The following is a 23,327-nucleotide window of genomic DNA, read 5'->3' on the forward strand; positions in this document are numbered from 1 at the left end:
AAATGTGATAGCATTTCTGAATATTCAGAGACATGTCATTCTCTTGACACCAAATAAATAGTCTATTAAGGTCTTCTTTAAGTCAAATTTACGAGAGATATGACGATACTATTCGTGTTATCCAGTAGTGTAATAATAATAATTATCTTACACATTCTGATTTGTAATATCCCTCCAGGCATGCATGTGCACGTGTCTACATTTATGCCAAATGCAAATCATATAGCAAACGTCATGCAAGGATTTTTCGCAGGAATAGCACGTCAGTCGAACAACAAAATGAAACTAGGACAATATGAAGAAATATGGCGCACGTGCAACGTATTACAAAGCGTGTGTTTCAGAGGGTAAAGGCTTATTAAAATTTCCCATGTCTATATCAAAGAGACAGCAGAGACATCTCTATATATAAAAATGAATGTCTACTTCCGTTGGTCAGCGCATCACGCGTGAACTGCTGAACCGAATCGCTTATTATTTTTGTTATTATTGATATCGTCAGCAGAAAGATCTTATATCTTATATCTTAAAATAAATTTTCGAGATTTTTTTTCGCGTTTGACAACTAGTAAGAATATATGACTATATTAAGCAGTAAATGTATTAAAGAATAGTGTAGCTGCTTCCTGTGAGTCGAATGTGAAAGTTTGTTTGTTTCGATGTTTATCCGTCAATCACACTGAAACTACTGAATGGATTTTTATGTAATTTGGTAAGCAGACAGGGTATGAGCAGACTTGGGTGATAGTTTACTTTTTATCCCGATTAAAACAATCTTGATATCCAGGCGGAGCCGGGACGAGCGTCCAGTACAAAACAATTCTCATAAAATGAGCCTCACACTACTTTACTGAACATTATGGTACAACATAAACAATATTTTATCATAGACATAGACATGACTTTGAAGTTTACATTTGTTTGTTTAGGACAGTGATGCCTGGTAATTTGTGTGGTTAGTTATACTTCAACTTTTTCTAAAATCCTTTATGTAAATTTACAATAGATGTTTTGCTTATCACAAATTTAGTATAAGATTTATTTAATAATATATCAAAAACGTTGTATATATACAAACACATGTTTATATACATATTATATTGTTTACATATGTATATACATCTATAAACAATATAAACATGTAAATTAAGAATGTTTGTATGGTTTAAATGAATCAGCATTTCATAATAGTTAGCGTTTTTAACGTATTCCGAATAATTCGACATTCCTGTGTAGTAAGCTAGCCAAATAGACAATAATTTCATATAAATTTCTATATAACATATCGTTAAATAAATACTTAAAACTAAGCATTTATTACAAGAAATATTATTAATCCTAGCTTCTAGTACAAAATGTTCATCGTAAAAGTTGGACATAAAGTAAGAAATGTACATTTCTTGAAATCTGAAGGGTGTAAAATGGATGTCATATAAAATACGCCCAAGCCTCTGACTGGGCGGCTGAAATTTCAGATTTTTCGAGCTCACGCCCGGATAGAGCCGATAGCACTATTTTATTTATTGAGTCAAAGTATGAGAGCTTATAGAGAGTGTTTGTGACTTTATTTTGCTCTGGCGTATTATATTTATGAAATGGAAAAATATACCTCTGTTATGAATGCTCTTTTTAGTTTTGGTATCTTTGTGAAAAGTGCCTTATGATTAAAGAGTAACGATAAATACATAGACTAAATATTACTTCATATACTCAAAAATATATACAGAAAATTAAAAAACAAGATTGATGCAAGGAAATTTTGTGTTCTAAGACTTGACTCTGCATTAATGGCAATGCATTACTCTTATCATTTAGGGGTATGAAAAATAGATGGTGGCCGATTCTCAGACATACCCAATATGCATACCAAATTTCATAAGAATTGTTTCAGAGGAGTTCGGTAACTAAACTTGTGACACGGGAATTTTATATAAAAGATAAAAAAACATTTATTAATTTTATTCAATTTACACCAACAAAAATTTTTGAATTTATTCTCTATATATCTATTTTCTATTTTTTTTATATGGTAAAGGCTACCTCAGGAAAAAGCATAGTTGTACACATCATAACCCATTCAAGTATATTTACATTATTTTCACTATATGCATGGATATTGGATATCATATACCAACGGACCAATAAGCACATACCATAATACAGTATTACAATTATAAAAATAAACTAAATAAAAGAGAAGCTTAATCAATAATATAATAAAGTATAATTTTCATACTAACTTTTTGCTGTGTAAAAGTGAAAAAATTATGATGTTTTTGTTGATTCTGTGACCTAATATTATATAATTTAGCATTTTACATATGATAACACTAATTCTATTAATATTATTTCAAAATCTTTCTATTCATGTTACTTGTGTATGTAATGTTATAGAATATTAAGTCATATGGCTATTATAAAACAAAAATGTTTGACGTCACAAAACTCGCAAGCCAAGTTGAACCCTGCTATTAATTACATCGATATGCTCCGGTTAAATGAAAATGCAAAAAGTGATTGTCCATTTATCACTTAACTTTCAAATGAAGTTAGACGCCAAGTAACGTGGTATCATAATGGATTTGACATTCACAGACATTTAAATGTTACATTATTATTCTTCATCGAATTTCAACTGAAAATAAGGCAAGGAGTTCGGTGTTTTTGAAATAAAATACGTTATAAATTTCAAACACGTTTCATTTTTATTTTATACGACTTTAATATTACTTGACTACGGGAATGTGCGGTCTTATTAATGCTGTTATTATTGCGTTATTTATTCGTATGAATTACGGAATGGACGTAGAAAATTATTACTAAGGGATTTTCGCTTTTATAGAGATTCAAAGGCACTTATACATGCAAGAGGTAATTGTTAGGGTCAACTGTACACTTTAAACTCACACGCAATCATCAGTGGGTACAAAGGTTTTGTGGAAATAATAGTGAAATCAAAAATTCAAACATTTTATCGAAACGACAAAAACCAGGATGAATTTTCCTGGTTCGAAAGCAAACCTTCAAAGATTTCGCTACAAAAGAGTGATAAGAACATACTACGAATACTCAAATGATATCAAGTTACGGCCGCAATTTGAAATTATTACAGTAAAAAAATGTATGTAGTAAAATAACGTTTAATTTTATCGTATTTATGTGCCGCTCTTAACAATAAGCCACATAATGCAAATAATTTTATGCAGAATTGAACGCAACCTGATTGCGTTTGCATCGAATTGCCCGCGAGATTAATGTAAAATAATAGCTTTATTGATAGTTTGAGAGATTTTCTCGTTGTTTATATAAACAATCGTTTATTTTAATTGAAAAGAATCGGATTACGGCTAATTGCTTTGGAAAAATGACTCGTTACGAACGCGAAATCCTACCAAAGCAAACGAGGTGGATTTAGAATCGAAAAAGTACAACTTTGTTATTCTCGGGATAATAAAGTTATGAAAAGTGGATATTCGATAGATCCCTGCTTTGTTCCAACTCTTGTGACAATCTTCAGCAAATAAATAAAAGTGAAACACAAGGTAAATTCGTTATTGCTTTTGTCAAGGTGAGCCGAAGCTCAACCGACAATATGACTTGTAATTTTCTGTATATACTTTACGCATACTTCATATTAAAAACTGGCTTTCTGCACGTGACTTCGTTCCCGTGAACAATTTTTATCCACTTAGTTTTAAAACTGACCAAGTGTTATGTATGATTCAGGGAAATTTTATCTATAAAAAATTATCGAAGCTATTATTCTTGTGTGCGTTTTGACACGTTTTACGGTTAAAATGATATGAATATTGGACTTTTAAATTTTTCAAGAAAAGTTGACATTATATACATATATATTCAAAAATTCACTCATCTCTAAAAAGAAACATTTTTAAATACAGAAACGGGATAGAAATTGGAATCTTGTTATTTTACCAAGTTAGAATGGAGTACATGAAGTCTTGCTGAATCTTCCCTATAGACAACTGCTCTCTGAAGCAGTGATAAGTAGTTTTTATAACATTTAAAATTAATTTACAGGATTGATTTCTTAAAGAAGTCTATTTAATCCAGGACCACCCTGAACACCTGTTTAGAGTTTTTTTGATTTCCAAACGAAAAAATTAATTTATATTTTATGTAATCGATTCAGCTAATATACATACGAAGAATATTTTTTTTATTATTTTCACGATAATCCTACTAATCCTACTATCCTACTAATCCTACTAATATTATAAATGCGAAAATTTTTAAGGATGTGTGAGCGTTTGTTGCTCTTTCACGCAAAAACTGCTGAACCGATTGCAATGAAATTTGGTACGTAGACAGCTGGACAACTGGAATAACATATAGGCAACTTTTTGTCCCGATATTCCTGCGGGTACGAACTTACGCTGGTGAAACCGCAGGGTGCAGCTAGTAATCAATATCTCTCAATCTTAGTCATACCTGATAGTGTGTTTCCACCACCACTGCCCTAAAGACGATGGAGGCGTCTTGCACCCTCGTCTCTAGAGGCTTCTCAGCGAACTTCGGACACTGGCTGTCACAAACTATCGTCTGACACAAGAACAAGAACACAACAAGCAAATCTCTATTGGAAACTTTGCCCGGGGGGCGTATGAGTGATTCCATGTTCGCCTTCATGTCGATTATGTCACATTTCCAATGCTCATTTTACTGCGCTGCGTTTTGTCCTTCTCTTCCTTTGGCGTTTCTTACTTTGCATTATCTGTAACAAACACACGAATATAAGAGAGGTGTATTTTTTTGATTATATTCTGAATATGAGAGGTAAATTCGTATGTTTGTGGTGAGTGAATTGAAAATCTCCTTAAACGTTCTTGAAAATTCTATAAGGTGTATTTATTTTTGTAGATATCCTATTTTAAGTCAGACGGTGTGGTTTCATAGTTGAATAAACTTTCGGTAGATACTGAAATGTAACTTTAAATAAAGTAGCTATTTGTTAATTAACGAATAACAAAAATACTTTCTAAGAACTAATTACGAAGTAAATACGTGACTAGATTTATAAAACCTTGTCTCTTGAATTAGAAAATGTTAAGCACAAATCGTAATAGGTATCTGAAAAGAAAATAAAAATCTTTTTGAAATAAGAACGCAGAATTTCACTAAAAACAAAATATTAAATAAAAGTGCTAGTCAGGCAGTATAAATATACCACTTAAAAATCCTTAATGACAGACAACTCAAGTAAAAACTTTATTACTCTCTAAGAACATTCTAGACCCATATGAACTCAGCATTTACGCAATTATTGAAACAAGCATACGGTTTCGAAACCTTATTGAACAATTTCTACAGACTGTTGAGTTGAGTTTACCCAATTTAACGCAAACTACATTGTCGATATGATCAGACACTCGCATCAAATCCCTCGCGGCTTGTTTAACCTCATAAGTAAACGTTCCTTATTATTACAAGGGTTGTTCCGCTGTACTGAAATCCACTATTATTGTGCTTCAACTGAAATGCGTAATGATGGAAATATTACGTAATGTAGATGTTTTTATACGACCTCCTTTAGAGACGTATTGTTCGATAAATTGAATTTCGTAATAGCTTCTTGTTGTATGTATGCATTCATGGTATATATAGAAGATTTTTCAAGTTCAATACAAGAAGCATTGAATGTAGATATTAATAATATATAGTCTATAATATTTGTAGAACTTCTAAAAACCACCAGTAGAAATTTTATATCAAGACTTAAATTTAATTTTATATTAATTTTATCTATACCACTAGAATTCACGGAATTTGCTATAAAAATAGTCCATTTCACGCACGGATCATAAACTATCACTATAAAATTTATGTCGAACCGTTCCCGCGTAAATATGGATTCACATTCTATACAATTTCCATGTACATAAAATAATAGCGTCATTTTTGAGCCCATTAATTTGATCCGTCTAAATAATAAACGTAGGTATCTAAGAAATCTATCGATAAAATTGCCCTCATATAATAAGTTTCGTATAACGTGTACCTAAAGCCTTCTTGTTAAACAAAATACAGCGAAAAGGTACGTTTAACTTTGTCCCTATAAAAACAAAAGATGCAAAAAAAAATCTTCGCCGCGTAAAGGTAACGCTACCGTTTTCCTTCTTTGGACGCTTTACACAAAATTTAGTATCTCGTGGAAAAATCGAGAACATTCCTAAGACAATCTTAAAAGTATATAAACTCCGTATCTTCGCAGACACACTTAAAGCTTTAAGGGCTCACCTAACACGAGACGAGCCTAAGTAGGCTCAAGTTGATGGATTAAGGACGATGTTTGATGAATAACGTCGATTTTCGCTCTGCTTGCTTTATATTAACGTGAAGAAAGGGATTATATCGAATTACTTAATAAATACAGATCCATCTTACGGAAAAATATAATTAGATTGACGCTGAAAACTTTTTATATAATTAATAAATCGTTAAACATTTTGGTTGACAAACATATGTGGTTAATTATAATTACTAACAACGTATATACATTTTTCTTAACCTATATTTGAATGAAATTAAAATATTATATTTTATCCTATCCAACTAAACATTCCCTATTGTCTCGGTACATTACGAGAAAGTAACAAGTTAAAATAATCTGACAAATAAAAGATAAAATGTTATTATACTTTGGTCCTATCATACAGAATAGATAGGCTCACCTTGTAATAACAATGTCAAAAACAGGCCGAGTTTTATCAGCTAGTATGTGTTAAAACAAATTGGATGGGAAGGAATTGTCAGTCAATTATTCGCTGGCATTGTTCTCAACAAGTCAGAATATTATATAAATAAACAATATACATTTGAGTGCCTAACAGGAATACATCAATTTTGTAAAACGAGATCTATCTCGAAGACTGACTTGTGCATGCACAATATTAAACATTGACCCAATTTCATGACAAAGTAATATCGAGGCAACTACTTAACATGTAAGGCTTGCAATTTTATGAAATTGTAATTGTGTTTGTAATTTTAAATTTGTAATAAATTGTCTCATTATTTGAATAGATATGATTTGTATTCTTATATCGGTTTAGATCAAGGTTTTAGAGTATATATTTAAATAATGAAATTAATGAGTTTAAATTACGCGGAGTAAATATTATCATTTAATTAGTTACGAACCTACTTAAATGGGTGAACATCTCCATGGAAATTTATTAAACACATCCATATTTACAAAATATTGAGAGCAGAAGTTAAATAATATATAAACATAAATGATATTAAATTACGAAATCTAGCACGAAGACATCAGTTTATAAGAAATAAAAATATAGCATAATATCCCGCCGTGCCGCGAATTTAAAAATCGAACCCAACATTGAAAACGTTCTTTTTCTGTTTTTTTTTCTTTTATAACAATAAATGGCCAGTAAAAATTAAAGGACGTTGATTAAAGGTAATCAATAAAATGTGAATTATAACAGATACGGATAAAAAACCATCATAATAATATATCGTAAACACAATCGGTTTGATATTGTTTTGGTAATTATCTGTGGTTATGGAAGCGGTTAATGCGGTTTTAATTTATACAAAACTTTATTGGCCTATTGTATTGGTTAGATCTTGTTGATAGTTTATTTGAATATAAAATGTGTAACCGATTTTTTATACATGCTTTAGAATACTTAAATTTGTGTAGAATAAAAAACATGCTACATATATATAACCGCGTAATCTAAGGGAAAGTTAGACTGTCCGGGGTTACCGGGCAAAGCACCTGATCCCATGGGAGATCCGAGAGTTGTTCAAGTCGACTTCTTTTACACCCTGGGAGAGTCTTAAAAACAATGTTAGAAGAGCGTTGGAAGACACACTTAGAAACGTAATTATATAAAACGTATTTCTATGGCAATACCAATTCTTCAAATGATCAACCTTCCAAGTTTTTATTACGGCTATCTGAAAATGGAGAAAAACGAATATAAAAAAAAATATTTGTATTGCCCAATATAAAATTATTCGTAAGGTATGCTAATTGTTATAAAAGCGAAAGCAATATGTCTAGTAGTACTAAAAGTCTTCTTCAACCGATAAAAAATAAGTATTACTAAATATTAAATACTGTGCATTGTCCCATCATTAAGTAAGAACATATCTAAATAGGAAGAAAAGTACCTAAATAATTTTTTTATCACAAATCATGTTTGCTACCTACTACACACTAATCACACACTCATTATCATCATCATCAGCCCATATATGTTCTCTCTGCTGGGACACAGGCCTCCTATGAGGGTTCAGGCCATAATCCACCACGCATAATATACCCAGTGTCTATTTCGATAAGCATAAAAAAAAAACTTATTAAATAAAGCGTATTTCGCAAACATTTAATTTGCACAATTGGCTCAATTAATAACGCTCTAAATACTTATGAATCATACTTATACAAATAAATATTAAGCATTGCAATAAAATAAATGGCGCTAATGGTCCATATTAGATGAAATCCGCAAAGTCGCTTATAATTTTGCTCTAACGATTCTTATAAATTGCTCACTTACTCATTATGACTATCCCCAGTGAAAAGGACATTAAAGCGATTTTGATTAATAATAATTGGAGTTGAAATTAAATTTAAAGAGATTCGAACAAAGATGATTCGATTATTGTGATAAAATGTTGTACCAAAGCAGGTTCCGTTGCTTTGTCTGCCAATAAATATTCTTTATTTACTTTACAAAATGGTGTAAACTATGTCCATGGTATATTTATAACGAAATAACCATAAGGCCAGATTTTCTGGGTATGCGTTGCGGTATAAACACCTGTAACAGTTTTAATTATGTAGAAACTATTTGTGATGCTATCTAGTAAAGAGGTAGTATCTATATATTATCTACTACCATTAAACTTGAAGTCGATTTTTATTTTCATATTTTTTTGAACCTTTTTAGTGTGAAACAAATTTAATTACAAAACATTCCAAATATAGACTACGCTCCGTCCACGTCACACAATTTTCAGTATATTCATAGATTCTATAGTACGATTTCTGATGTAGTAATATTATTTCATAAATATGTTTTTTGTCTCCCTTTGGCCGAAGAGTTTGCTTGAACACTTAATCACACTTATATTATAAATGTGAAAATTTTGTTTTAATGTTTGTCCGTTAATCACGCTGAAACTACTGAACGGATTTTAATGAAATTTGGTATACAGACAGGGTTGCTGACTTGGGTGATGGGATAAATCAGGATTCTTGATTTCTGGGCGGAGCCAGGACGAGCATCTAGTGACGTATAAATAAAAAAAACATATGGTATTCAATATTAAGTGATCTGATTGAAGAATTAATCAGAGATTACTGAAACTTAATTGCATCTTTTTTTGAGTGATGCTTTTGCGCATATCCAGGACCCTTGGGAAAAGAGCTCCATGTTATGTCGGTTGCCAACTATAATAGTGGACTACGGGTGTCGATTAACATAGCTACTAAAAATGTCTCAATAGCATCTATAAATATACAATTTCATAATAGATCCAGTCTAGTTCAGATAACTACGTAGCCATGTAACATCCCTTCAACCAATCATAAATCATTCACAACAATGGCCTGTTAACATCTCCAATGAAAATTATAATTCCAGTGGAAATAAGAAGCCCTTTGTTTTCGGAATCGTTTCGAACAATTCCGAGAATAATTGTTCCTAAGCCAATTGTTTCGGGCCGACGCTGAAGACGGGACGGGTTGAACAAATTTCGACCGACGCACCGAGTTAGTTATTGTTTTAGACACACGAATGGATGTTTGCGAAGTGCTGGTTGCGCGCTGCGTCATGGGTCGTGACGTGCGTATTCCCTATGTTTTACGTGTAATGTTTGTTTAGAAACTGCGAACGGTAATAATGTTTAAAACTGCCGCGGCTTACTTATAACTTGAATAAAAAGGTAACAATTATGATATTCGTTTATGGTCAAATATTTTATTTTGTAGATTAACATGTTAAATTTCAATGTCACTGACGAGATCTGTCGATGAATTTCAATTTAAGGCATTTTGTTTCGTGCGAATGCGAATAAATCGCAGTTATGTATTATACCGATATTTATATATAATATATAAATATTTTTCAGGTACAGGCTACATGCCCAGCCTCCCAAGGCTCCTTCATGTGTTTGTTTAAATAAATCTTACCGAATCCAACCATTGAATCCCTATTTCACAATTTAATGACTTCAAGTCGATAGTTTATACTAAATCGATGTACAAAATCCGCGATATTATAATAAAACGGTGTGTACAACGTGTGCGAAAATTTGTTATTGAAATAAATAATTCATTATTATTGTTATTATTTAAAGAGTGCTTAGAAATAAGTCGATATTATTGATAATAGCAGAATAAGTTAAAATAACAAATCTCTGTTGAAACCGAATAGCAGTCATGAAATGATTTTATGGTAAAATATAAAATATCGACCTCAACAAAATAAATTATTTTCTCACATAAAACAAAGCGGTAAAACAACACAAAACTCGTAACTACCAGTAAACTAGTCAAACACTGCATGACTCATGAACTTTTATAGCGGCCATTCCAGAATTTTCCAAAACATTTCATAACCAAAATAGTGCACATTCGTTACGAAAAGACTGCGCTAAATGAAATTCGATTTTTGCTTGAAACACGAAGTTTATGATGATTACACGTTTCCATTTAGTATTGTTCTATACTAGCTATCCGCCCGCGGTTTCCCCCTTGTAGTCAATGGAAATTCTCATGGGAATGTAATTTTTCACCGGGGTAAAAAGATGCCTTTGTAACCCTTTAGTCTTTAGCCTCCTATCTCCACTCACAAAATTAATATCAAAATTGCCACGTACAAGAAAGACAAATAAATAAACACACTTTGATATTAATAGTATTTTAGTAAGGATATAATATGCAGAAAGGTTTAACGTTCAGTTTTCGCGTTTTGTTTTTTTACTTTAAAATTCACTTATGACTTTTTTGAGAAACGCTGTTATCTTTAAAATTAATAGTAGATTAAATAAGTTGTAAGTAACATACATGCATCATTATTCTACACAAATTACTGTTTGAGGTAGGCATTTGATTGTAAAGTTGCATAGACTATTAACTACGAGTAATTGGGGTAGATATCGATTGGGCAATGTCCAACCCCTAGGACAATCGCTGCGAATACGAGCCCATATGATGTATTTACTTATTTATTTATATTTAGTAATCAAACATATTATAAACCTACTAGCATGCCCGGCCACGCATTGCTGTGGCTGAGTAATGATTAAAAATATTAAGATTATAAATTACTAGATGCGCCACGCGGTTTCACCCGTGTAAGTCCATATCCCGTAGGAATATCGTGATAAAAAGTTGCCTATGTATTATTCCAGTTGTCCAGCTATCTACGTACCAAATTTCATTGTAATCGGTTCAGTAGTTTTTGCGTGAAAAAGCAACAAACAAACACACATCCTTACAAACTTTCGCATTTATAATATTGGTAGGATAGGATTACTATTTCGTTGACAGATAAATTGTTAATATATTAAGCTATAAATGTGAACTTGATTTTATTGGTGAAATCGCAATGTCTTTAATTGAGTTTAGGACGGATATGTGAACTCGCTTACGTGGAACTGAGTTCTATTAATATTATTTTGAGATGTTATTGGTGAAATCGGTCAAAGCAAAAACTAAGAAAACTTTTCAGTTTATAATTTCGCTATATTAGTGCTGATAGTGTTATTAAGTATATTAAATTCCTCCGTAATTAAATAACATGAAGGTCAAAATATGCCCTGAGATATAACGCATTGCGCTTTTATGAAAAATTCGTACTATTTTAATGAATATATAATTTTATTACACCTAAGATTATATCCGTCAGAACTTACTAGGTACAAAATGTCTAGAAAATTAGCATTTAATTATAAAAATGCAAATTTGGAAGCGCGGTTTGATTTCAATGTAATTCGGAGCTCGGTTCAGAACAAAGGTTGATTCGAATAACGTGCGTATTAGCGAAACCTTTCACTGAGGCTTTGCTAGCGTTTCGTAGAATTAATTAATTATTGTATTATTTATTTTATAGAACAATAAATAACGCTTTCAAGAGTCGCTGATTATGTTCATAATAGCCTATAATGACAATTTTTTAATGATGACCTGGGATTAAAGGTGGGAGACGGCGCGGCGAGCTGTTTTCGGCATTCTATATCAACGGAATTCATTATTTCGGTGGTCCAAATCGCATCTGTATTCGCAAATATACGAATGTTTGTGTAAATGTTTTGTGAACATTACAATTGGAAAATTAATAAAAGATAATAATATTAGAAACGCAATATCATTTTGTGTTCCTTATAATATAAAAAAGTTAGATAACTTCATAACGTCACATCCTTCTCAGTTTGTTTATGATAATAAGTATGTATATATAAGTCCAAACATATCTCATCATGGAAATATATCAAACGAATCTAATGCCTTAGGCAAACCTTTGCTTTCAAACTGTCCATCAAAGACTGTAGCGGATGTATACTAACCAGCTCCCGTGAACCCTTTCAATAAAGCGGCTCGACGGAACACAGTGGGGTTTTAGTCGGTACGAATCCGATATAACACACGGCTTCTTTCCCCGAAGGCCGTGTGTATCTATGCACTATTTCCCCACAAAAAAAGAAAGGCTGTATCTTTTTATATACTAGATAAAAAATTTCAGTCTTATAAATAAATGCATTATAAAATTGTATACTGTGTACAATCTAAGAAAAAATCGGTAATAATTTCACAGAGTTATTATGCTATTAATTTATCTATTTATACAGAGAGGTACAGGAAAATACGCTTTAAGTTAAAGAAACCTTAATGTACAGAAAGGAATTTCCAAAAATATATCAGATGGAAAAATATCAACGCAATGCATTATGTTTATAAAAAGGTGAAAATTTTGCATATTATGTCGCAAGCTGCGAGGTGGTTGCGAAAATTCTTAGTTACTGGGGTCTCGAAATAAGAGGGCTATTAAACTAAGTTTGTTTTATAGTGCATTGTTTAAAAGCAAAATTCTTAAGAATTTAAAGTGACGAAGAAAAGTGCTCAGAATTCGCCCGTTAATTTTGGTCACGTATTCTAGCAATGAGTTGTAAAATTAAATCAAAGTTTAAAATACGAGGCAATAAAACTCATTGTCTGAAACTAAGTTGCTCAAAATCTTCATGATCGAGGACCACTTCCAATTAATAGTGTTTGTAAGTAAGATAACACTTGAATTTCTATGTAAACATACTAGCTTCCGCCCGCGGTTTCGTCCGCGTGGATTAGTTACTTTGGACTAAAGCTAGCTCGCAGCGAATGCAGCGGAAGCTCTTAATAAGAAAATAAAATCCAGATTTAGAAAATTCTTCATCAGTGCTCCGCTTCTATTAGTCTTAGCGTGATGATATATAGATCTTTCCTCAATAAATGGTCTATCGAACATTGAAAGAATTTTTAAAATCGGAAAAGCAGTTCTTGAGATTTGCGCGTTCAAACAAACTCTTCAGCTTTATAATATTAATATAGATGTAGATAATTACATTTAAATATTATTATTTGATGAATATACTTATATACCAACGTGTTGTGGTATAAAAAGAAACCACCAGCACGTGAAAAATCCTCAAGAGACGAACAAAATGGATTTTCACATACTATTTTCCGAATCACATCTTTTCTTATAAACTTTTTTCACGCTTGGGACAGCATTGATAATTTTTTTGTATTATAATTCACTAGCAGTTTGTCCCGGCTTCGACTGGGTTGACTGTTCGGTTCAGAACTTTTAGACACCCCACTAACTTCAAGTTAGAAATTTACTCTTTGCAATATTGGTATAAAAGTAAAAATATGAAAGATATTGCCAAGTTATCTCCATTTTAAGGAACGCCTATTAAAAGAATTACTTTTCATAATTTTATTGAACATAACATATACCAGACATGAAGGATGTCGTCATGATCGCTTCAGTGTACATCACATAATATTATGTGAAATTTTGTTTGTTTAGATGTCCTTCAATCACGCTGAATCTACCATACGGATTTTGATGAAATTTGGTATACAGACAGGATATGAGATGGCTTGGGTGATAGGATACTTTTTTATATCGATTAAATACTTGGGATAAAACAGGAATCTTAATATCCGGGCGGAGCCGAGACGAGCGTCTAGTATACCATACATGAAGGATGTCGTTACGGTCGCTACGAGTTCTTTTAGAATAAAATGCAGGGCAAACTTTAATAGCTTTTGGAATATTATTATATCATTTTGATAGATAGCAATAAAACGCTCAAAGTAGGTGACATCTTCACCATCAACAATGTAAATTCAACATCTTTCTAACTAAATCATCTCTACTAACATTTTTCGCTATCTCTAAGATATCGCTGAATCAAACTTCATACATATCCTATCAGCTTTATTGCCTGCAAGAGTCACATGCATCACATGAATTACAAACTTCATATTTATTAAAAGAAGTATATTTATTATTCTTCTCTGAAAGGAAAATAATAAATAGTAATTTTACTGTAGGAATATGGCTTTTTAAAACTAACTTTTCTTTTATCGCGGTCTTGCCTTAGCATTTGATACTTTGAGACTTTAATTCATTCCAATAAATAAACTTTAAAATTTCATATCAAACAATAAACAATAAGAAAGATCAATTTTATTTTGACAAACAACAATTTATTGCAAGATTGATGAGGATAGATTGGGAACAAATAAATGGAAAGATCACCTATTTAACTTTATTTGGAAGATTATCGATAGATTTTTGACTTTTTAGCATTAGGTTTGGACAATTAATATCAATAATTGTAAAATACGTTTGTTCCATTTATTTATTATCCTGTCTTCAATAATATTATATAGAGATATTTGTATTTTTGTTTGTCTGTAATGAATAAACTCAAAAACAAATGTACCGATTTTCAAAATTCTTTCGCCCCAGCTTCGCCCGTGGTATATAGCCTATGTTACTCAGTGAAGTTGTAGCGTTTGTATCTCTCATGTGGTCGTATTTAAATTTGGTCTAGTTTTGATATTTGATGTAGTTTCGATTTTTGTTAAAAAATAACTATTTATAATTAATCCTGCAGACCACATTAGAAATATAAATAATGTATAATTTTAATGGACCCTGGCTAACCGAATTGGTATCATTACATATTCATACATAACTTACATACCTTCACAATGACTAATCATTATTATTTTATTATTTATGAAATCAATAGAAATAAATTGGAGATTTGATGGTTTATAAATCCACTGAATTATTAAAATTACACCGATTCATGAAAAATATTTTACCAATAAATATTAAATCTTTATCCCATTACACAAGATTTGTTTTTGTTATACAGGCCAAACCGGGACAAGCGATTAGCGAATATAAATAAGAATATTAAATGAAAATCAAATTTAAATAAGCCAAATGAAAATATCATTATTAACATAACCAGTAAAAAACGTTCTTAGATGACACTTAAAAAACATACTTTTTAATAGTCAAATAAAAACAATGAAAAAGTATTTGCAGGATTAGAACAATAAATTCGATAATTATTTATTGATTCACTTCTTTATTTATGTGTTGTGTTGAAAACTCACAACAACTATGATAAATTACATAATGCACTGAAACAATAACTATAAAAAACTTAAATTACTATAACTACTTCTAACAAACATAACTAAATCACGACAAAAACAATGATAATTAATTTAATAACGAATAACTTTACAATTAATTACCTCGAAATAGACTGAACTTTCAAGAACTATCAAAAACTTTAATTCATACTATTTAAGTAACTTTAATTTTGTTCAGCAATTATACTTACAAGAATTAAAAGTATATAATCCGAAGTTACGCACTCACTACACAATCACTATACGTTAAAAATGTCCTGACTGCTGTCTGCGATACAGACGTCCGCCCTCTACGGCGTATGGCGTAAGACTGAACCGAAACGTATGACAGCAGGAGCGCACGGTACATATTTTAAGGGTTGAATTTATAATTATGTAGCGCGATATAAAGTGCTAATTAATGTACTGATGTCAAGGTTTAGAAAACACGACGCTAATGAGAGGTTTATCTCGTTGTCACACATGCTACGTGGCGTTTGATAGGTTGACTGATATAATTTTGTTTGTTAGATAGTGGTTTTTTTAGATGAAATATTTAGTAGCTTTTGGGTCACATTGTCTTAGGTAGGAAAATGCACGTTAGAAATTTATTTTAAATTTATCATTGATAACCCAAGCAAACATTTTTTTTATCCTTTTTAATTAAAATCAGCTTAATATGAAATACATTTAGCAAATCATCGTTTCTCATTAGATGAAGACTTAAATTAACAATATGTACTTGATAAATTAAAATTAAGTTTTTTTACTTATATTATCCCACAATTTAAGTGTTAGTGATGGTACCTAATTCCATAAATCGGTTCAATAGTTTATCAAAGGTTCTATATACATACTAATATACTAAATACAAAAGTTTATATGTCTGTTACGCATAACACCGGTACATACATACATACGTAAACATCTTAATATAGGCGAGCGAAGCACGTTCTCAACTATCTATACACTTAATGGTACATCTTGCGCAGAAACTGTGTTGCTTTCAAATTTGGACATTACAATAGCATTGTTAATAATGAGTAGATGCACTACCGACAATTAAAATATAATTTTGTCCACACATTTTTAATAGATAACATCGCGAAATATCCGAAAACACAACTGTTCACTAGTTATTGCATTCATAACTGTAGTATTACATACAAATGCATAAAAATGACGCTGGCCACCGAAAAATTCAAACCATTTCGTATGCGAATATTATAAAAAGCAATAACAATCACAAAGATAAATTTAATTTATTTACGAACAACGATTAAAATTCAATATCCCTCTTCGCCGTTGCAACAAATGGAAATGTTAAATTATTTCTGCGAACCACTTGCACGTTTAAGCTAATACACGTTTAATTGGTGCCTCGTTGCGTTTAATTAGGTCTATTTGGGCTGTTCTAGAATATTCTTTTAGCATGCGTTTCGATTTGGAATGAAGAAGAGTTTGGCGGGAAAACGAGACGTGTTTAGTTGCCTTTTATCATTACCATGCATCGTATTCTTCTCTTCTCTAATATTAAAGAAATACAGTTTATAAGTATGTATGAGCGTTTGTTACTCTTTCACGTAAAGACTACTGACTGAATTTTAATGAAATTTTACAATAATATAGCTTACACATCAGAATATGACACAAGCTTTATAATTAAGCTATGATGACTCGGATTTTTATTGCTATATAAAAAAAGCTGCTAATATTTATATTAAGCGTACTTTCCTCCAGCTGCGCTCGCGTGGATTATAAGTTCATATTAATATTATGTCACACGTTGGCGTTATCTATTTTATTTAGTATTTGTGACAAAAAATTTCTGTGCCCTTTTTTCAGAGCTTAGTAGACTAACAAAGACAGATCAATGTGTCCTCTCAATACAAATCATCACAATCTGTTTGGAAGATTAGGCGTAAAACATAGAAGCAATAGCTTCTGGCGTCTTGAGTTACTTACGCATTATGGAAGGAAAAAAAGACTATTGGTAGGTTTTATATCTAAATACAAGGTAAATTGATTGTCATTACTAATGTAGTTTTCGCTATATACGAGTTGTTTTTTCCTTAAGAAATTAAACGCAATTATAATTTTTGATGTGCTTCTATATTATATTATATTATTTCATATATGTGAGGGTAGTTCTCCATTAACATATTTGAACTACCATCCAAACTTATAATACTCGGTCCACAGTCTCTGCAAAATGTTATAAGCGTCGGTTAAAATAATATTATGAATAAATCTCGTTTTAAATCCATTGTAAAGTGTTCGTTTCTAAAAGCTGTTTAATTTTATCTCCCTTTTATTGTATGCGCTTTTGAATGTACGCTTCTATAATTAACATTTAATTCAAGCGGTTTATCTCATTCTGAATAATTCTTAGCTATCCGAGCGCAAAAAGGATTTCTTACGAAGATTATTCCCTTAATCTTGGTTATTATTTTTCTTTTGCCTATCTCGGTTGAGCATCATTATATAAGACAACGACGACATTAAAGGCCATATTATATAATCAGTTTATTAACAACTTTTTAAAGTATTTTTAAAAGTTATGGATTATTTTAGACAGTTAATTGAAAAATATTATTATGACTTCACTCAATTTCATTCAACTAAATGAACTATAAGATATAATTTCGAATACAAAATACATAATTTTTAAAATCAATTTATCATATACTTTGTAATTAATTTGTGATAATGTGACAAGTCTTCCTCTATTAAGCCATGTAATTAACATCACTTTTGTTATATTTACGGTATCTTTAATAAACGTAAAGCAGATTTACCTAATTTCAATGTCCCTTAAACGGCGTACAAAGGAACTCCGCCATAAAGCATTTCAATATCGTTTACAGGATTGTTTGTAGGAAAAAAATCAAATTAAAGCGGATTTTTGGAAATTATATTACTTGCGACGAGAAAAATGCTCCGCCCTTTCATAGCAGGCCCTCGAAGTATTTTAATATCGCCCTTTGTTCCATATTATGCCTAATCTGATAACAATAGGACTAATAATTCGTGTATATTTTCATTTGTTCAATAAAATAAAATTTATTTTTGCGAGTTTTAGGACAAATCATTCAATATTTGATTAACATATAAAAACCATTTTAAAATATAACTCAACTAGCTGTTCGCCTCGGCTTTGCTCGGGGTACATATATAGCCTATGTCACACAGGGAAGTTGCAGCTTTCTAATGGTGAAAGAATTATCAAAATCTGTAATGTAGTTTTTTAGTATTCTATTACAAATACACAAACAAACAAAAATGTAAAATCGTCCTCTGTATTATATTAGTGTAGATTATACGTCTTGAAATCTGAGAGAACATTTAAATATTGTTGTATAATACTTAATTGGACGTATCAATTTTAATCCTAAAGTTGAAATATCTTAACTTATTATTTTCTATTTATAGGTTTCGGTTTATTTATCAATTTGTTAAGCAGAAATTAGTAGATTTTCAGTGGTTATGAATGTTTACTAAGCCTATTCCTTATATATATAATTAGTTATATATATAATTAGTTATGTATGTGGTAGTCGAGCACGCTTCGGCACGAATTGGGCCAGCTCGCACCGGGGGAGTACCACACCCCCACAGAAGACCGGCGTGAAATAGCATTCTGCTGTGTTTCGTTCGGTGAGTGGGGGAGCCGGAGGCCCATATCCTTTTCCTTCCCCTTCCCAGTCCTTTCCTTTATTCCTTTATCCTAATCCTTTCTTAATCCCTTCCCAATTTATAGTCGGCAATCCATTTTTAGAGGCGTAAGGTCTGCAATCGATCTTAGGCCTCTACAAATGTCCATGGGCGGTGGTAGCGTTTACCATCAGGCGTCCCACCAGCTCCATTGCCGACTGTGACATAAAAAAAAAAAAAAAAAAAAAAAAAAAAAAAAAGTTTTTAAACCTTTCTATTATCATAAAATAAAAAAATCGTAAAACAATAAAATCTACACTGCCTAAACACAAATCTTTGCCCAATCAAACCGAACTAATCAATCCAACGATACAGCTAATAAGATAAAATAAAAAAACGTCTCTTTACAGAGAGACCTTCATACTCTAAAGACATAAGCGGATTTTAAGAGCAAAATAAATAATACATAGCCATAATTAATTATGAACAATTCCCGATAAACGTCAGACCGTATCAATTCCCTGGGGTCACTATCTTTGATGAGTTTAAACGTTCAATCAGCTGAATAGTAAACGAGTTGTTTGTTAATTTATCAGATTACTTTCGTGCCAATTAAGCCTTATTTGTTGCAAGCCGATTGCTGTTTAAGCTGACAATCGTTTCAAGAAATACCTTTTAATATTTTATAAAAGGTTATTTATTCTTATTATTGTACGTAAGTTTTGTTCCCCTAATTGAGTAGTAGAAATGTTTTTCATATTGACAGATTCGCGTTACGGGTCAGACAGATTTATGCCCCTCGCTAGACAGGGCTTGTAATATGTATGATGGATGATAACGTAAGACCGGCATGCTTCGATTTCTATTGTAATTTTAACATACGCAGAACTAAGATGATATGATATTACATAACATTTTACAAATAGATATTTTTATTAATGGCCACTATACCAAAATTAAATGGGACCGAATTGCAGACACCAGCTTTCAAATACAATTAGAATCATAAAAATCGGTTTCAACCGGTATAAATTTATGAGGTAACAAACACAAAACTAAGTAAATTCAAACATCCCCTTTTTTGAAGTCGGTTGGTAATATATTCAATATAAGCTAGTGAACAATATGTAATATTATATTGTGGCCTGTAAAATTTCGTCTATTTCTATAACCTGATTTTGTTTTTCCCTAAGAATACCTACTATCTACTGTAAAGACAAAGTAAGAATTTAAGCAGTTAGTGATTTGTATATAACATACTTATTAGCTTTTGCCTGCGGCACGCGTTTCAGACTAGTTTAATAGATGTTATTATACACATAAGCCTTCCTCTTGAATCACTCTATCTATTAAAAAAACCCATCAAAATCCGTTACGCAGTTTTAAAGTTTTAAGCATACCAAAAGAACACAGGGCCAGAGAAAGTGACTTTTTTATACTATGTAGTGATCAGAGCTATCAGGATATGAGTCAAAATGTTTGTACATACTCACATGTTTATATGTGTATCTTTACTAATATTATAAAGCTGAAGAGTTTGCTTGTTTGAATGCGTTAATCTCAGGAATTGCTGGTCCGATTTGAAAAATTATTTCAGTGTTAGATAGCCCATATATTGAGGAAGGCTATAGGCTATATATTTACCACGAGCGAAGCAGGATCGGACTAGTAGTGGTTAGATAATATGTGTAAGTGTGCTTGTATTCTTAAATTCGAATCACTTAAAAGTTTGTACTGATTTCAAAAAAATAAATAAATCAATTAATTGAAAAAACCACAAAGAAGGTTTCAGAATTACATTACATTATCTGAACAACCTGTATATTATGTATTCGATTTAGTCATGTTAACGCGATGCGGGTACTTAAAAATAATTTCATCATTCTTCTCTCTTGCACTTACAGCTCGCAAATATAATTTCTTAATGATGTGTCGTGGTAAACTTGATTGCATACCGGACAAATCTTTGTGGTTTTTGGTATGCGTTATTTAATGTATAATATGTATTTTCTTTTTAAATAAATAAAAAAAAAAAAGATAACAATCTATACATTGAACCATTGAATCGCATAATCTTCCTCCTTTCAAAGGAAGTTTATGTATAAGAAGTCAATGAATATCTTCATGACTAGATAATACAATATAGAAAAACATGATAATATTAAGCTTGAATTAAACTATCAAGTCTTGTGGAAACTATACAAATTAGTTGTGTATGAGTTATAAATAACTAACGAGAAACTATGAAACCGTATACGTTAGACTAATACCGGTATTAAATAGTTATAATAGGGAACAAACCTGCACATTTGACCAGCGTAACTTTATCATAATATTACGGTAACGGTCATGTTATAAATAGATAGGTTCATTTATTTGTTTTCAATTTATTTCAATTACAAGTGGGAACTTTTCTATAATAATCTAATCTAACTAATCTATAGGTATTCTGGTTCATCTTTGGTCACATCTCATAACGTCTACTAACAAATTTCACTTTATAGTAAACTAGATACGCCCCGCGGTTTCACCCGCGTAAGTCCGTATCCCGTAGGAATATCAGGATAAAAAGTTGCCTATATGTTATTCCAGTTGTCCAGCTATCTACGTATCACATGTCATTGCAATCGGTTGAGTAGTTTTTGCGTGAGAGAGCAACAAACACACACACATCCTTACAAACTTTCGCATTTATATTATATAAAATATAATATAATAATATGAAGATAAGAAGTAGCCTATTATATAGCCTAAGGCTTCACCTGTGTGTGTGATATTAAACACATTACAACATAAGCATTTTTATTTTGTTTATTTATCTATACAGAAGATCTCAAAATAAATGTTCCAAACGCGAAAATCCTACATAATATAGAACTCCTATTTCCTTTTATCTGCAGAAAAACGCAGATTGTGTCACCTGAATTAAGGATCTTCAAATAAAATTCTCACACATTACCAGTCCGTATGTGCGAGTGTACGTGTGTATGTGTGCGTGACTTAGCAAGCGAAAAGTTGGCGCTCATTTCGTTGTATTTTTAGGTTATAATTAAAAAGCTCATCTAGAACAATTTTCGTTTTGATGGAATTTTAAAGCAAACACCTAGCTAGCCTTTGCTTACGTTGCACGGTCGGGTGCTTCGAAAAGTGTATTTTTTATTTGTTTTTACCTAGCGGTTTAGTAAAAAAGTATAATTTAACAGCGAACCACGTTACTTTTGCATATTTTAATTGGAGTTAGAATATATTCTTTATTTAACAAAACTTTTTGCGTTTCAATGTTTTTTAGTAAATAATAATAATTAGACATTTATTGCGTGGTTCAAGTAATACGATATATATTGGTAAACACTATACTAACCTAACAATGCATTCATTAAAAAAAAAGAAGCGAATGCATGCATTCTCTTATTATGATAAATTACAAATTTATCGTTAAGATTACATTATAAAATGGTCTGTGGGGTTTCAGCGCTGCGCTGTAATACAGGCCTTGGCTTAGCGCGGCAGCAGAGGCTTTTCTATTTCTACTGATAAATTTTGCATTGTATATCTTGTTTTAAGCAACTTATATATAGGGTATGTATCCTTTTTGGTGGCAATAAATTTTATATTATTATTATTATTAAAATAAACAAATTTTTTGTAATTATTCATTTACTCAATGTTATACAAAAAGTACTTGCTAGCCCCACTAATATTAGAAAATGGGCTTTTATTCATAGCGCAAGCTTTACTTGAGGGATTTCCATTATTTAACCTCTGATCTTCGGGCAATTTTCTTATTGGATTTTTAGTGCCAAGTCATAACCGAGTACGAAAATGATCAAAAGTATAAATTCTGGATGTAGATCTGAGTGTGATCCTATCCGTATTGTAAAGGCCACGGAACGAGCGTCAATATACTTAGTCTGGCCATAAATACTGTTACACTTAATTATAAAAAAATATTACATTTGAATTTCGAATCTGT

At 31.3% G+C, this 23,327-nt stretch overlaps 1 protein-coding gene across 1 annotated transcript in view; it reads right to left on the reverse strand.

Annotated features, from left to right (window-relative positions):
• The window catches only part of LOC119833903, a 38,745-nt gene extending 22,704 nt beyond the window's left edge, over positions 1-16,041 (reverse strand). The window contains exons 1-2 of the mRNA XM_038358124.1: positions 15,913-16,041; positions 4,453-4,735 (exon numbers count right to left, since the gene is read on the reverse strand). Coding sequence (XP_038214052.1) covers positions 4,453-4,650 — 198 coding nt within the window. The 5' untranslated portion in view covers positions 4,651-4,735; positions 15,913-16,041. The remainder of the gene's footprint in view (positions 1-4,452; positions 4,736-15,912) is intronic.
• Positions 16,042-23,327: the final 7,286 nt, after the last annotated feature.

This window comes from Zerene cesonia, chromosome 18 (genome assembly GCF_012273895.1).
Source record: "Zerene cesonia ecotype Mississippi chromosome 18, Zerene_cesonia_1.1, whole genome shotgun sequence".
Lineage (NCBI taxonomy): Eukaryota > Metazoa > Arthropoda > Insecta > Lepidoptera > Pieridae > Zerene > Zerene cesonia.